This window comes from Python bivittatus, unplaced genomic scaffold (genome assembly GCF_059951505.1).
Source record: "Python bivittatus isolate LINGU-HERP-01145 unplaced genomic scaffold, Pbiv_v1 ctg000330_np1212, whole genome shotgun sequence".
NCBI classification, from domain to species: Eukaryota; Metazoa; Chordata; class Lepidosauria; order Squamata; family Pythonidae; genus Python; species Python bivittatus.
The window spans coordinates 18,537,307-18,551,961 of record NW_028277058.1 but is presented as its reverse complement, the minus strand read 5'-3'; the positions used below and the strand labels follow the sequence as shown (position 1 = coordinate 18,551,961).

The window sequence follows — 14,655 nt, the reverse complement described above, 5'->3', positions numbered from 1 at the left end:
GATTTCAGCAATTCCAACTTACCCATGTTTGCCTTTTCTTTTAACCCATTCATTCGTTACCTATTTGTTTTGTGACTATGTTAATTATTTCTATATATCTAAATTACCTAAGTGTACTTATTTCATATTAGTCAGTTGTTTTTATATTTAGTCCACTTTAATTCCTCACCAATTTGTTGTTGACCCTGTCTCTTGTTTTACCACATATATTTCAACACATTCCCATTGCACTGAAGTTATTTTTGTTTCTCTTGACCTACTAAACTCTAGTATCTCTAATTCAGAGACTGCCTTGCAAGCCAACATACTGTTGTTTACAGGTCACTAATTAGGAGTACAGTATACCACATGCATACTGAGAGACACTCAGGATACTTAGAATTTGGAAGAACTCTGAATCTAAGGAGAAATTTATTAGAGATCAAACATTGCGATTAAGAACCTTACTGGGTTCTGAAGCAGGGATTAGTCAGCCTTACTCCCATTTGCTACTGTGTTATCCAAACTATGGATTCTCACTTCTTTTTCTGGTCGTTTTGAGACGACAGCACAAATATACGTTAGACAGAGCTATCCATAAATGTTATTTATGCCTGCACACAGGAGAAGTAGCTAGGAGAACTTCCTATAATATCACAGACAGACAGACACACACACACTATAATGCTATACTCATTTACATTATTGGGCAAATTATTCAGAGCTCCTTCCTTGAAAAAAATAACTTGTTTCAGGGCAAATGTAGCAGAGCCATGACTAAAATGCATTTTCTTAAAATGCAGAGATCAGAAGTCTTTGGATATGAATATTACCTTATCCAACAGACAAATTTTTATATATCAACATCACTGAGTTTAACAGAATACATCTTTCTTTAATACAGATACAAGCTAATGAGAACCCATTCTGAAAGTTACTGTCTGTTTTTATATATAAACATATGCCAGAAAACAAAAAACGGAGGAGTTATATAAACAATTGGTAACAGTAATTGGTAGTAATTTGTAAATACTATTTTTTTTAAAGGAACAATGAATATGAATCCCATTGAGAGCAGTATGATTTCAGTTAACCGTAGCAGGAGGTTTCATTAATTTCACTGAAATCTCATTGGTTTAGAATTACACTAATCAGGATCTATCAATTTAAGTTATATTTTACATGTACATTACATTTTAAATGCATGACACCATCTGCAGATCAATTTCAGACTTTGTATTTTTAAAAAAAGTTTTCCTGATTCAGAATATATATATATTCAGATCTCTCTCTCTCTCTCTCTCTGATATAATGTAATAATGTTAATCTACAGCCTAACTACAGTATCATATGTTGAGCTCTCTCTTTTGAACAAAGAATACTCAGCAGACACTTGAAACAGTCTTTCTTTCAAGATGTAGGAAAATTATCCTATATAATTAAAACTAATTATGCTTACTAATATTTCAGGCCATGGATGACAGCATAAAAGAAGTTGAGTGCTTTTCATAAAGTATTTAAAAACTGCATTACCTTTTGTAAGACATCTAAAGCCGTAAGAACTGCTTCTTGCAAACTTGTTAGAACTGCCTCAGTATATGATGGTAAAATGAAAGGAGATGCATCCGAACTGATTGGAACAGAGATTGCACCATGTAGAATGACACCTAGTTTTTGGAGATCATCCATACTGAAACCCGTTTTGATGTGTTGATAAAGGGCTGGAAATATCTGTATTAAAGCTGTAAGAAAAGGCTGACTGGGAATAAAAGTCATTTTATCAAAAGAAAGTGGAGGCTTTGTACTTTCTGAACCAATTCTAAACCAACTGTTCCATGCAGCCCACCAAAGATCCAAGTCTTCGATTTCATCTGTTATTAGAGGGGGTTCAGTTGCACTGTATTTTCCAATCCTTTCTCCTATAGAATCAGTTCTCATAAAAGATCTTCCAAGGCCAGTGGCAGTCACTGATCCTATAAGGACAGGCACAGGAACATTAATAGCAGGGGGTGTATCAGGTTTTTCAGTTTCTCTAACAGGAGACACAATTTGTAAGATTTCCTGAAAGCTTTTCAAAGCAGCCAAAGAAACCTCATTGTTTTTGCTGAGTGCAGCTGACTGAATGTGATCAAGAAGAACATCCCAAGCTTCAGAAAAATCTCCTATTGGGGAAAAAAAAGATCAGTAAGATATGCTTTGTTACTATGATATATATTAAAAAAATAGCTCACTAGTAAGAGAAATTAAAGGATTGCTATGTTATGCAGTATACAAGGTAAGATACATTATGCTACTGTCCAAGGATGTGTCAGATTTCACCAGCTTCTCTACCTCCCTAGGCACCATCCCAAATCTACTGCCCAACCCACTGTTAAACAATACTGTGCAAATTCAATTTAAGAGACCATTTTAGAACAAGTCCTCTGTTAAAGCAGAATGTCAATTAAAGCTGAATTTACATCAATTCACATCATTTGTATCATTACACAATTATGTGTGTGATATAAATATATAGGTAGTCCTTGCTTAATGACTTGTTCAGTGATGATGGTGCTGAACGAGTGGTACTTATGACTGGTCCTCATACTTAGGATCGTGATCCGGGCGCTTGGTACCCAACTTGCAATTATGACACTATAGCATCCCACGGTCACGTGATTGCCATTTGCTACCTTCACTACCAACTTCTGACAAGCAAAGTCAATGGGGAAGCTGGAAGGAGATCACAAATGGTGACCACGTGCTGTCATGCTTAGCTTAATGGTGCAGGATTTGCTTAACAGTGGCAACCGGAAGTGCCAGAACTGCTGTTGCTAAGTGGCACAGTCACATGACATTGTGCTTTATGACTGTGTCGCTTCCAGTCCCAATTACTGCTGTTAAGTGAGGACTACGTGTACACATGCTTTATGCCATTGCCATAGCTATATAATTACAAAAGTGATGAAACTTTAAAGGAATCATTTGAACTACTCCAGAAACAGTGGACTCTGGTATTTTGGGGTGCTGTCTTGATAGAAAATTTTTCTGTTGCATCTGAAAACCATTAAATTGAGATCCATTTAACAGTAAACTGATGGTTTAATTGTTTATATTTGCCATAAAAAGAGGAGAATACTTCTCAATTCAACAAGAATCAGCAAGAAAATCTTATGAGATATTGGAGTAAAAAAATTAACCATATGTATTTATAATTCTAATTGTTTAATACACAAACAATATGAACATTATTTAAAATTCTTGTTCATGCAATATATATCTACAGAATCAAATTTTGTATATAAAAACCTTGTCTTCTTTTTTAAATTAATTTTACAAAAATTAATTTAAAATTTTACAAAAAAAGAAAGAAAAACATAAAAGTGCTTTAACATAAAATGAATATAACAACAAAAAAGTAAATATATCATTATAATACTACACAATTACAATTCTATATATGGTTATCTAATACATATATTATTCAAGTACATTTATACTTCTAATAGAATTATATGACTATCCTGTTTTGTTTTTTAACCCAGTGTATTTTGTATAAAAACCCTATCTTTTTAAACATAAATAAGAATCCATTGTACCTAAGGACTGCAACAAGTATCGCCTTGTGTTGAATATTCTAGCTACTCCAGCCAATGTTAGTACCCATGTCTCAGCCCACTGTTTCTCTGCTGTATCTCGTGAATGGTGAATGAGAATGTTACCACCACCAGACTCAATCTTCTCTTTATCAGCAGTTGTAGAAGATTCTCGCACTCTCTCCAGCAAATGAAAGAGAACCTATAAAACATTTAAGAACTTTAAGCTAATATGTAACTATTAAATAAAAACATTGGCAAATTCTTTTCTGTGATGAAGAATCTGTAATCAGTATTTTATTTTACTTTACTTCAAGTCAGTGTTGACTTCTGGCAACTGCCTGGAGTAATCCCTGTAGTTTTCTTGGCAAGATTTGCAGAAGTGGCTTGCCATTGCTTGGTTCCTAGGGCTGAGAGAGGGTGACTAGCCCAAGGTCACCCAATTGGCTTTGTGCCTAAGGTGGGACTAGAACTCATGGTCTCCCGGTTTCTAGCCTAGTGCCTTAATCACTATACCAAACTGGCTCTCATTTTAATTTTATGACAATAAAATTTTAAATTGGGTTATTACCTTTCATATAGATTTAAGCATTACAACAGAGCTAAGCTGCTTTAAGGGCTTTGCTTCTGAAATGGAACAGAATTTTAAAACATTAATTACAATAAAAACATACATTATACGGTAATAAAGAATTAGAATCATATTATGCCGCTTTCTGACTTCAGAATTCTAAAAATATGTTCAATCAGAATATTTATTGCATTAATTAATATAAACTGGGGATTCAAAGACCAAAATTGATTTAGATATTAGAAGAGTGAAAGGAAAATAGGCTGTAGTGTTGTTCTTTCTGTGAGACTGTTAAATCAACATTAATTGATTTAATGTTAATCAACATTAGCATATATAACCAAAGCTGAATTTAAGGTACACAACAGAACCAAGTGGCTGTGGGTTTTGAGGCTTTCTAGATAGATAGAGAGACTTTCCATCTTTAGTTCTGAATGGAGTTGCATTTCCCCAAACAGAGTTGGTGTGCAAATTTGGGGTTTTCTTGGAGTCAGTGGCTTCTGTTCAAAGAACAGATGGGAGTTGTGGCTAGGAAGGCCTTTCTACAAGTTCCTCTTGTGTACCAATTGTTCCCATTTCTGGTGTGGGAGGCTTACTCACAGTAACTCATACTTTTGTCACCTCCCATCTTGATTACTGTAACATGCTCTACATGGGTCTACCCTTGAAGAGCATTTGGAAGCTGTAACTTGTCCAGAATGCAGCAGCATGGACAGTTTTCATGATAACCTAATATAACACTTCTGCTTCAGGAGCTGCTGGGGCTTCTAGTGAGCTTCCAGGTATAATTCAAAGCCCTGGTTATCATTTGTAAAGCCCTACATGGCACAGAGCCATGTTATCTGTCAGATCTCCCCAACAGAACTGAAAAGATGGGCAGAGCCAGAGCCCTTCTATTAAGCAATGTCATCTTGCGGGAACCAGGGATTGTGCCTTCCCTGTCACCATGCCTACCCTGTGGAACAGCACCCCCTCCCCACGATCTGGATGCTCCCAACCCTTTTGGTATACCGTAAGGCATAAAAGACCTGGTTGTTCCCTTAGGCATCTGGGCTGGGACATTAGGTGAACTCAGTTAGTTAATTTGGTCACTGTTTTTTTATTGATTGTAAAATGGAACAATTTTTAGACTTCTTGCACATGATCTATTTATTGTTTCTAGTTGTTATTTTTGTAATTAATTGTGTGGTGGTGGTGTTCTTGGTTCTAATATTCTATTTGCTGCCCAGGATCACTATTCTGAGTGTACTGACAAGGAAGGAAATAACTGATAAGGTGAACAGGTTATACACAAATTAGAAACAAGCTCTGTTTGTTCTATTGCTCTCATTGTCAAATTCCTAGAGAAAGAAGCAAACCAGTAATAAATAGGTATAGTCTAATACAAGGCTGTCCTTTTCTTAAACCAACCATTGTTTGTAATAAGGTAAGCAGGAAGATGACATAAGTAATCAGTTTGTTAAAAGTGCTTGTTTGCATGTAAATTTTGTCTTCTATTGAGAACACAGTGTGGCTAAAGATCAGGAAAATTTCAAAGCAATCTGGTTGTTTGGTTTAATTGCGTTAAATTAAGATTAAGGGGAAGTTTTTCATCTTTGAGGCCAATGGATTATACTGCTGTAGCACAAAGTATAAACCAAGTTTCTTTTCATGAACAGAAATACAGGTAGTTCTCGTTTAGCGACTGCCTTGGATAGTGACTGTTCGCAAATATAACAGTAATAAATGGTAATAAAAAATTCATTTCCAATCAATGCACACATTTACAACAACTAAAGCCTTTAGTGTGATTAAGGTCTGGTCAATTCCAGGCAGCAGGTGCAGCTGGCCAGAGGGTTCTAATTAACTAATTAAGGTCACAGAGCTGAGCTTGTTAACTTGGGGTTAGCACTTTTTAGGGCTGCACTGTGCTGTGGAGGAAAGCACCTCAGGAAGAGATAGCTTGTTTAAGCAATCTCTCCACACTGCAAGAGGGCAAAAAAAAAAGCAAAGCAAAGCAAAGCAAAGCAAAGCAAAGCAAAGCAAAGCAAAGCAAAGCAAAGGGAAAAAAAAAAGAAAATGGATCAGACACAGGACATCGTACGAGAGAACTTTATCTGAATGAGACGGCAGCAACTAGCGATCTTCGCAGTGTCTCTCTCGGTCACATGGTTAGCTTAGCAACTGTGCCACTTAGTGACCATTTTATTGGAACCTATTGCCGTCACTAAACAAGGACTACCTGTATTTATTTTTTATTTTATTTATTTTCAAATTTGTATGCCGCCCATCTCCCCCAATGGGTGACTCTGGGCGGCTCACAATAATAAAAAAGAAAAAACACAGAACTCTTATAGTTAATCACATAAGTCAATATAGTTAAAATTACATAACTCAATATAGTTAAAATTACATAACTCAATATAGTTAAAAACATATATAAAAATGGCCTAAAAACCTCCTATAATTTGGCCCTAAAAAACCTGTAAGATGCTGGGGGGGGGACAACCCCTCACCCCACCAGCCTTCTCCATAGGTGCGGGCTCCCCTCTGGGCCCCAAGCCTTCTGGCAGAGCCAGGATTTGATCTCTTTCCTGAAGGCCATGAGGGAGGGGGCACACCGCACCTCAGGCGGCAAGATGTTCCATATGGCGGGCGCTACAGCAGAAAAGGCTCTCTGCCTAGACCCCACTAATCGAAATTCCTTGACGAGTGGGGTCTGCAACCTGCCCCTTCTGCTGGACCAAGTGGGGCAGGCTGAGATGACCAGGGCGAGGCGGTTCCTCAGATAACCTGGTCCCATGCCATGAAGGGCTTTAAAGGTGATGACCAACACCTTGAATTGGACCCGGAAACAAACTGGCAACCAATGCAGCTCACACAACAGAGGTGTTATATGTGCCCTCCTAGGGGCATTAAGAACTGTCCGCGCCGCTGCATTCTGTACCAGCTGTAGCTTCCGGATATTCTTCCAGGATAGCCCCATGTAGAGGGCATTACAGTAGTCCAACCCAGAGGTGACCAGGGCATGAGTGACCGTGCGGAGGGCCTCCTGATCCAGGAAGGGGCGTAACTGCCGCACAACACGAAGTCGTGCAAAGGCCCTCCTAGCCACGACTGCCACCTGCTCTTCGAGCAGGAGTCGTGAGTCCAGGAGAACCCCCAGATTACGCACTGGGTCTGTCTGGGGTAGCGCAACCCCATCAAGAACCAAAGATGATAAACTCCTAGATCCTGAGGCTCCCCGTATCCAGGTTTTTTAAAGCAGGTTGCCTTTTCAACTGTATGTCTTAGTCTTCTAATTCTAGAAACTGTATTTTTGGTTTTTTAATTGCTGATAGAAATAACTGATCTCACTTTTCAGCAAATTATACCCACAGCCATTTTTCATTTATAGAAGAAAGACTTTCAGGTATATTAAAGCACTCCTCTCAGAAATTAAATCTCCTCCCAGTTTCCATCTTAGCTGGGATGTAAAAAGAGCAGAACTGAATAAATACTGCTGAAGAAAAAAGAAACAAAACCACACAGTATCTTTACTTCTAAAGATGTAATCTATATGACAAATCACTAAAAATCCCATGCTACAAATACAGACAACAGTGATTTATAGGTCTGGAAAAATTGGTGACAGGAAAAGTTGGTGCAAGGCAAAATTTGCCACTTTAAAATATAATAAAAAAGGGTAATTTTGTCTTGTATTAAGTTATGTATAATGAAGAACTGGGATCAAGCATATTGTAACAATAATGTTATTATATATAAGCTTCAGTACCTTCCATATAACTGTATGCCATGTTGAATGCTGAAGTAAAGTTCCATGAGCACCGATTGTAGAGAATAAAGTCTGCCCAGCACTCTTTCTAACTGCAGGGCGTGGATCTACACAGAGTTCGCCGAGCTTGGCATACAGACACAGCCAGAGGCAATCGAATGGTGGTGCCGGATGGAAGGGACGGTTCAGTGTTACCCCCTTTTCTTCCGCTTGCTTCTGTAACACTGATTCTTCCTTGTTTAACTCCTTTTCAATAATTTCACCTCTTTGGAAGAAATAGTCTGAAATATTCCACTACAAAACAAAAAATGCTTCTTTGTAAATGATTTCTGAACACAAAGAAGTGTGGCAATCCTGCATTGGAAATGTAAAAAAAAAACAATGAAAATGCACAATATATATTTTATAAGTTATAAACTAATTGTTCTGAAAATTTAGCTATGCTTTAGCTTGGTATTATTTTTAGGTACTAATTATGATGGATTGATGCATGAAGGCATTTTGAGGAAATACTGTTAGACAACTTCCCTCTTAAATACTTGATTGTTCATTTGAATACTTAAAATATTGTAGAACACTTTGGTGTTTTTAATGAAAACCAATAAGATGAAAAAGTAAGTCTTTTGGCCATGTTTCCCACAGAAATGGAGTTTCATCAAGCACAATTAGGTTTAGATGTGAATTATTTTCTCTAAAAAGCAATCGCTAAAGCACTTACATGCTTTAAATGGACTAGCTACAATTTCAATCAGGTTGCGGATGTTACACAACAAGTCATACTTTGTATAATAAAAAATAATGCTTAAAATACATATTGGCAGTTGTGCCTGTTTTATACAGAACATATTTTACACATGATGATAGTAAACACAATACCTTTAATCTTATATTTTCGATCAATGAGTTTTATTTCAATAGATATAGGTATATCTACTTGGATACCCTATTACATTAATTAGTACAACCTGGACAAAATACAGCTTGCTTAAACCAACAGTCCCTAACATTAAGTGCATGGTTACTATGAGACTATATTATATCGTTATAGTTAATATGTGGTGAATCTCAAATTATCTATCTAAAAATGTGATCTCTAATTCTGTTGCTAGGTTCTGTACTCTCACCATATTAATATGCCAGTGATTGTTTAAAGAATGGTAGCTGTATTGTATTCAAGTTTTTCTTTTAAGCTTGTGCTGTGTAGTGTTGTAACTTTTATACTGACTGACTGGTGACCATAACAATAACATTTATTATTATTAACATTTATTTACAAAAAGCTTTTTATAACCCCATATTTATTCAGAAGCAATCTCTAGCATAGTTTAATGGGGCTTGTTTATAGAAAAGTGAGCACAGAAGGTCAATTTAAACCTTCACATAAAAACCTTAATCTTTAGGGAGTCAAAAAATAACAGGATAAATTAAAGACTCACCAAAAGACCAATTGATGTTAAGCTGATGTTTAGTTCTTGGTTGTGAAGCCCAAAACTTCCAGCGACATCTACCACAATCTGTAGGCAAGTACATGGCATTGTTGGCAAAAAGTCAGTCACAACCAACTGGAGACACTGGAATGCAGTCCGTATTAGAGACTCTCTATTAACAAAATCAATAATTATTTCTAAATAGGAATTATGATAATATAAAACACAGCTCTATGTGCCTACGTAGCTGTACGTCTGGCAACCTGCATATTCACAAAAAAAGTTAGATGGAAATACTAGCAGATATATATCATTTGGGGCTGCAAATGAATGGCTCTTACATGAAAATACTTTCATATTGTTTGAATGTAAAATGCCTATGATGCAGCTCCTTCTATAGATCAGGCATATAATTCATTTTATACTTTATACAATGAATTAGCTCAGATGTTATTTACTAATTCAGCATTTTTTTTAAAGTTAGCATACAGATGTTTATTTCAAAACATGGAAAATCTATGACATTATGATCTATGCATCTTAAGAAAACTGAAGCCCTGAATGGCACGGGCCAGGTTATTTGTGGGACTGCCTCTTCCTAATCACTGGGATAGTGGTGAGGTTGGAGCCTGGGGATTGTATTTGTGAGTGTATTGGAGAGTGGTGGTTGGGGTGCCAGGTTCTGGTTTTACTGTCTTTGGTTTTTATTATTGTTGGTAGCCACCCAGAAGCGTGGCAGATAAGATGGTCATGTAAGTCTTTTAAATAAAATAAAATAAATAAATAATTAAAATAAACTTACCCTTGATCACTTCTAATTGCTCCCATAACTCCAAGTACCAAGGGCCATCCAGGCCCTAGACTGTCCCCTTGGCTTTGCAAAATCTGTAAAACGCATTCCAACTGCTTGAGCCTAATATCAGGGTGACTGATATTTGACAGCTCTTTCAGTGGGTTTAGTAACAGCAGCTGAAGCCTCTGGAAGAAAAAAATGCAAATATTATTCAAAGAAATAAAGAAAATAACTGAAAATTATAAGAAGATAGCTATCATCAGTTTCATACATCTTCTGTTGCTTATTAACATAAAATTAGAAACAACATAAAATGCTTGAGTTCTTGTCTCATGAGTGATCAACACCTAATTCTCCACCATCATAATTTTGTGATTAAGCCTCCTGCCAATAGTACCATACTTGGAAACACTAATAGAAATAAACAAATGCAAACATACCAGTTTTACTTCTAAGTGTACAGGCTATTTGGGTTTCATAGGCCTCTGGGATTGAAAATGGAATAAACAGACAAGTGGGGAAAAGCTACTTATCATAGCTAATGACTAGACTGACCTACATCCAATCTTGTTGATTATTCTATAACCGTCAGCTTATATTTAAGGAAGACTTGATCATATATGAATAGCAATGGATTAACTTCATACCACTATGATAATATATTGCATATGCCATGACTTGCTCACAATGCATTTTAATCCAATTTGGGCTGCAATCCTGTGTCAACTAAATGCGATTTTGTTTGGAAAAGACATTTATAGGACCTATTTCTCAGTGCACCATTATTAGTCCAATAAGCAGATGGTTTCCTAGGAAACCCATTGATTAGCAGAACAACATTATCATCAAATAACATGGCATTGCAATTCTAGCTCCACTGCCACCTACAACTAAATATGAATACAATTTTGGAAAATAACTTTCCTTCTTACTCAACATCATTATCAATTATGCTACTGATTATTTTCTAGCATGCTTATTTACCTGGTTCTGAGAGAGCGAAGGGTCGTGGTTAAATGTCAGCCCTGCTTTGATGAGAGAAGTTAAAGCTTCCGCCCCCCATTCCCTCATCCGTGAGTTTGGATGTTGGCAGACCTACAGTCAGAATACACATTAATAAATATTCAGCACAGTAAATGGGTATTTGGTCTATAAAATCATAGAAAGAATACTAATAACTATACTGATAATTATAAGCCAATCTGTTACCTATATGTAAGTACAGCAATTGTTGCATTACCAGCAAGCAAAATGCTTTGCATTATTTATTTTCAAAAACTAAATTAAATTAGAACTGTAAGTTAAGGGCATATTTATCAGTGGACTAATAATACCTTTATGTATTTCACATTTTAGTATATTTTCTACCCAATTCTGATGACTCACAGGGTTGCAGATGTATGTATTGTGTAAGTTCATCCTACCTTATAAAATGCTCATTCTGTATATATTAAAATTCATCTCTTTGAAATCTCAGTTTGGTTTTATCTATTATTTTCCAACATCAAAATGTGATAATTCTACATTAGAAAAAGATCAGATAGTAAATAAATAAGACATATTTGCAAGGCATGCTTACCTTCTGAATTAAAAAAAAATAGGAAGCAATAAAAGGAAAAGGGAAATAAATGAAAAATGTGAAAACTAAGGCAATTCAAGCAATAAATATTAGCATAACAAAACTGAGCTTTATATCATTCTAGATCTGATGCATAATGTTTCCAGAAGTGATTGTAATGTAACGACTGTAATGTCCGCCTAGACTGGAAAGACCTGGATTGAAATATTGGCTCAGCCATGATGCAATGAATTGTCATAGCTGCCAAATCTAACCTATTTGCCAAGTTTGTTCTAAAGAGGAAATTGGGGAAGATAATAAAATAGACAGCTAAATAACAATAAACACATACAATTTTTCCTTTCTGAATTCAACAATACATTTTGTAGAATAACTCCTTCCATTTTAGTAAGTAGAAACCAAGATTGTTTAAATGACAGAGACAGGGATAATCAAAAGATGTTTATAACAATAATTTGGAATCTGAGACTGATGTAGTTAATCACTGAAAATATCTTGGGGCTCTGCAAATCCTTTAAAAGATGTGTATTGCAACATGCAGAAACACGTACAAAGTAGCACACTTTGAATCAATTAAGCAGCTGCACATTTTTCCAGGGTAACACAGCTGCTCTTGAAGCTGGTTTTGGTTGTATCTGCAGGGGTGCTCATGCATAAGCACTTCTCTTTGGTAGGAAAAAAGCACATCTGTTCTGAAAAATTAGTACTCCTTAAGCATATTTATTAGAAACGTAAAGTTTCTAATATACAATTTCTAACATAAAGCAAAACAATTCAGCTTCAGCAATTATTCTGAAATAAGAAACACAGTCAACATGTACACACACACACAAACACACACACACACTTAAGAGCTTTTAGTAGGTAGCTAAAAACATTACATTGTACATAATCCCAGAATACCTATACTGTTTTTCAGTTAAGGTAGCATTATAATTTTAATTTGCAATATAGTATATTTTGGCCGGCATTACATGACCTAAACCATGTAAGGTAATAACAGTCCAATTGATAATCATGCTATTTCCTACCATGTAATTATGAAATTTATGCCACATTATTAAGTGTTTTATGTGGAAAGGGATTTGGGATTATGAATAAATGCACATATTAACAAGCAATTTAATACACCAATATTAAAAACAAAACCAAAAACTGGTTAGTGTTTGGATGGGAGATCACAGGAAATCCCAGGTCTTTTTCCAAGTTGGAAAAAAAATCCTATTTTGTTTTGTTCCTTATTAAAAAAGGAAAAAAGAAAAATTAATTATTCCATATTGTTGCCAAGAAAACTTCATGGATATGTCCATTAGTCCATGCAATTAGCAGAAGTTGATCTAGTGTCAAGAAATACTTACTATTTTATATGCTAGTACACATCTGTATGTTTTATTTATTTACAAGTTATGACTATATAAGAAAAGGTGTATTCTCTGAAACAATTATTGTGTTCATGTGGGAAAAAATGTGACCTTTTTCTCATGTTAATACTTTCCAATCTCACAGGTACAGACATCGCAAAGTACACATTAAGCAGGGGATTGGACTCAATAGCCTAAATGGCCCTTCTAATTCTGCGTCTATGGTTAATAAGGAACAAAACAGTATAGAAACAGGAAAGCAACTAATATTAAACAACATAATGTAACTTGCTTTCTAGATATTCTTATGCCTTCAAGTCTTAATTAGAGAGAGAAAAATACCAAGATTTTTCAAACATAAACATTGATAGAAGATTTATAAAATGATTTGTTACCTCCAAAAGATGACCAGTCAGGGGTCTCCACAGAATTTCAATCCTATGCATGTTAACCAGTCCTGTTTCTAGCAATTTGGCAACAGCAAACAATGATGGTTCCTAAACACAAATGGTATTAAAAATGAAGTGACTTCATTCACCAACTCATGCATTAAGTTACTTTACTAAACAATAGTGATGTAAAATGTTCAGTTGAGGATTGTTGCTATAGCAGCTTAATCTTTAGTTGTGGATTACAATTCTTTACACAATATGATAAAATTAATATGTTAACTTTCCATATGAATATGTATTTGCTAGAATATAGAGGCTGGATCTGTTTCACACATCCTTTTAAACTGCCCACTGTATACACACTGGTGATCAGAGCTAATACAACTGCTCTTTAGTCTGATAAACTCGACTCATGATGAGGAGATTAAGGTATTCTTATTAAATGACCAATACCCATACAGTTCAAAGGCAGTACAAAATTTTTATTTATACCCTTAGCTTATAGAAACCATTTGGTCCCTTCAACTTTAAAGAGCTTCTTCCTTTTATATAAGTGTGTCCTATATATATATTTACTTATGCATGTATTAGTGGTGTACTGCATATTTAAATTCTGTGACTTGGTCTTGGACCAACCATCCATCCATCCATCCATCCATCCATCCATCCATCCATCCATCCATCCATCCATCCATCCATCCAATGTATATATGCGTATTTTTAGAATTCACTGAATATGTTTCAATGATCATATCTCAGTTTAATAAATTAAGTTATACACAAAACTTTCCCAGTGCTCTTTACTTCCTTTGCTGCCACAAAGACTATGTTTACAAATCGTGGAACAAGCTAGGATTATAAATCAATTTCAAGCTCTAATTTAAGATATTAGCTTTTCCCATCCTGTTAACAATTGCTTCTACATTTTAATTAAATGCATAATTATGAACAATTAGACTTAATTAAGAAATGTCAAGGAAGGAGTTGAGTGTGTGGGCAAAAGACTAAAATAGACATGTAAATTCACTAATACTTAGTGGTATATCAAATCTGTTTTACTGCTGATGCATGCTGGATAATTGAAAAAGCCAAAGAATACCAAAAAGAAGTCACTGGGTGTTTCATAGAAAAGCCGTCGATCTTGTCCATCATGTCAAGCTGTGGAATGTGCTTAGAAAAATGGGAATCACCGAACACTGCATTGTCCTCATATGAATCCTATAT

At 35.6% G+C, this 14,655-nt stretch overlaps 1 protein-coding gene across 2 annotated transcripts in view; it reads right to left on the bottom strand.

Annotated features, from left to right (window-relative positions):
- MON2 (MON2 regulator of endosome-to-Golgi trafficking) overlaps positions 1 to 14,655 on the bottom strand; it is a 65,571-nt gene that overhangs the window by 16,561 nt on the left and 34,355 nt on the right. For both annotated transcript variants that reach the window (XM_088141772.1, XM_088141773.1), the window contains exons 20-26: positions 13,435 to 13,536; positions 11,084 to 11,194; positions 10,109 to 10,284; positions 9,316 to 9,478; positions 7,880 to 8,173; positions 3,558 to 3,756; positions 1,513 to 2,141 (exon numbers count right to left, since the gene is read on the bottom strand). In XM_088141772.1, coding sequence (XP_087997898.1) covers positions 1,513 to 2,141; positions 3,558 to 3,756; positions 7,880 to 8,173; positions 9,316 to 9,478; positions 10,109 to 10,284; positions 11,084 to 11,194; positions 13,435 to 13,536 — 1,674 coding nt within the window. The remainder of the gene's footprint in view (positions 1 to 1,512; positions 2,142 to 3,557; positions 3,757 to 7,879; positions 8,174 to 9,315; positions 9,479 to 10,108; positions 10,285 to 11,083; positions 11,195 to 13,434; positions 13,537 to 14,655) is intronic.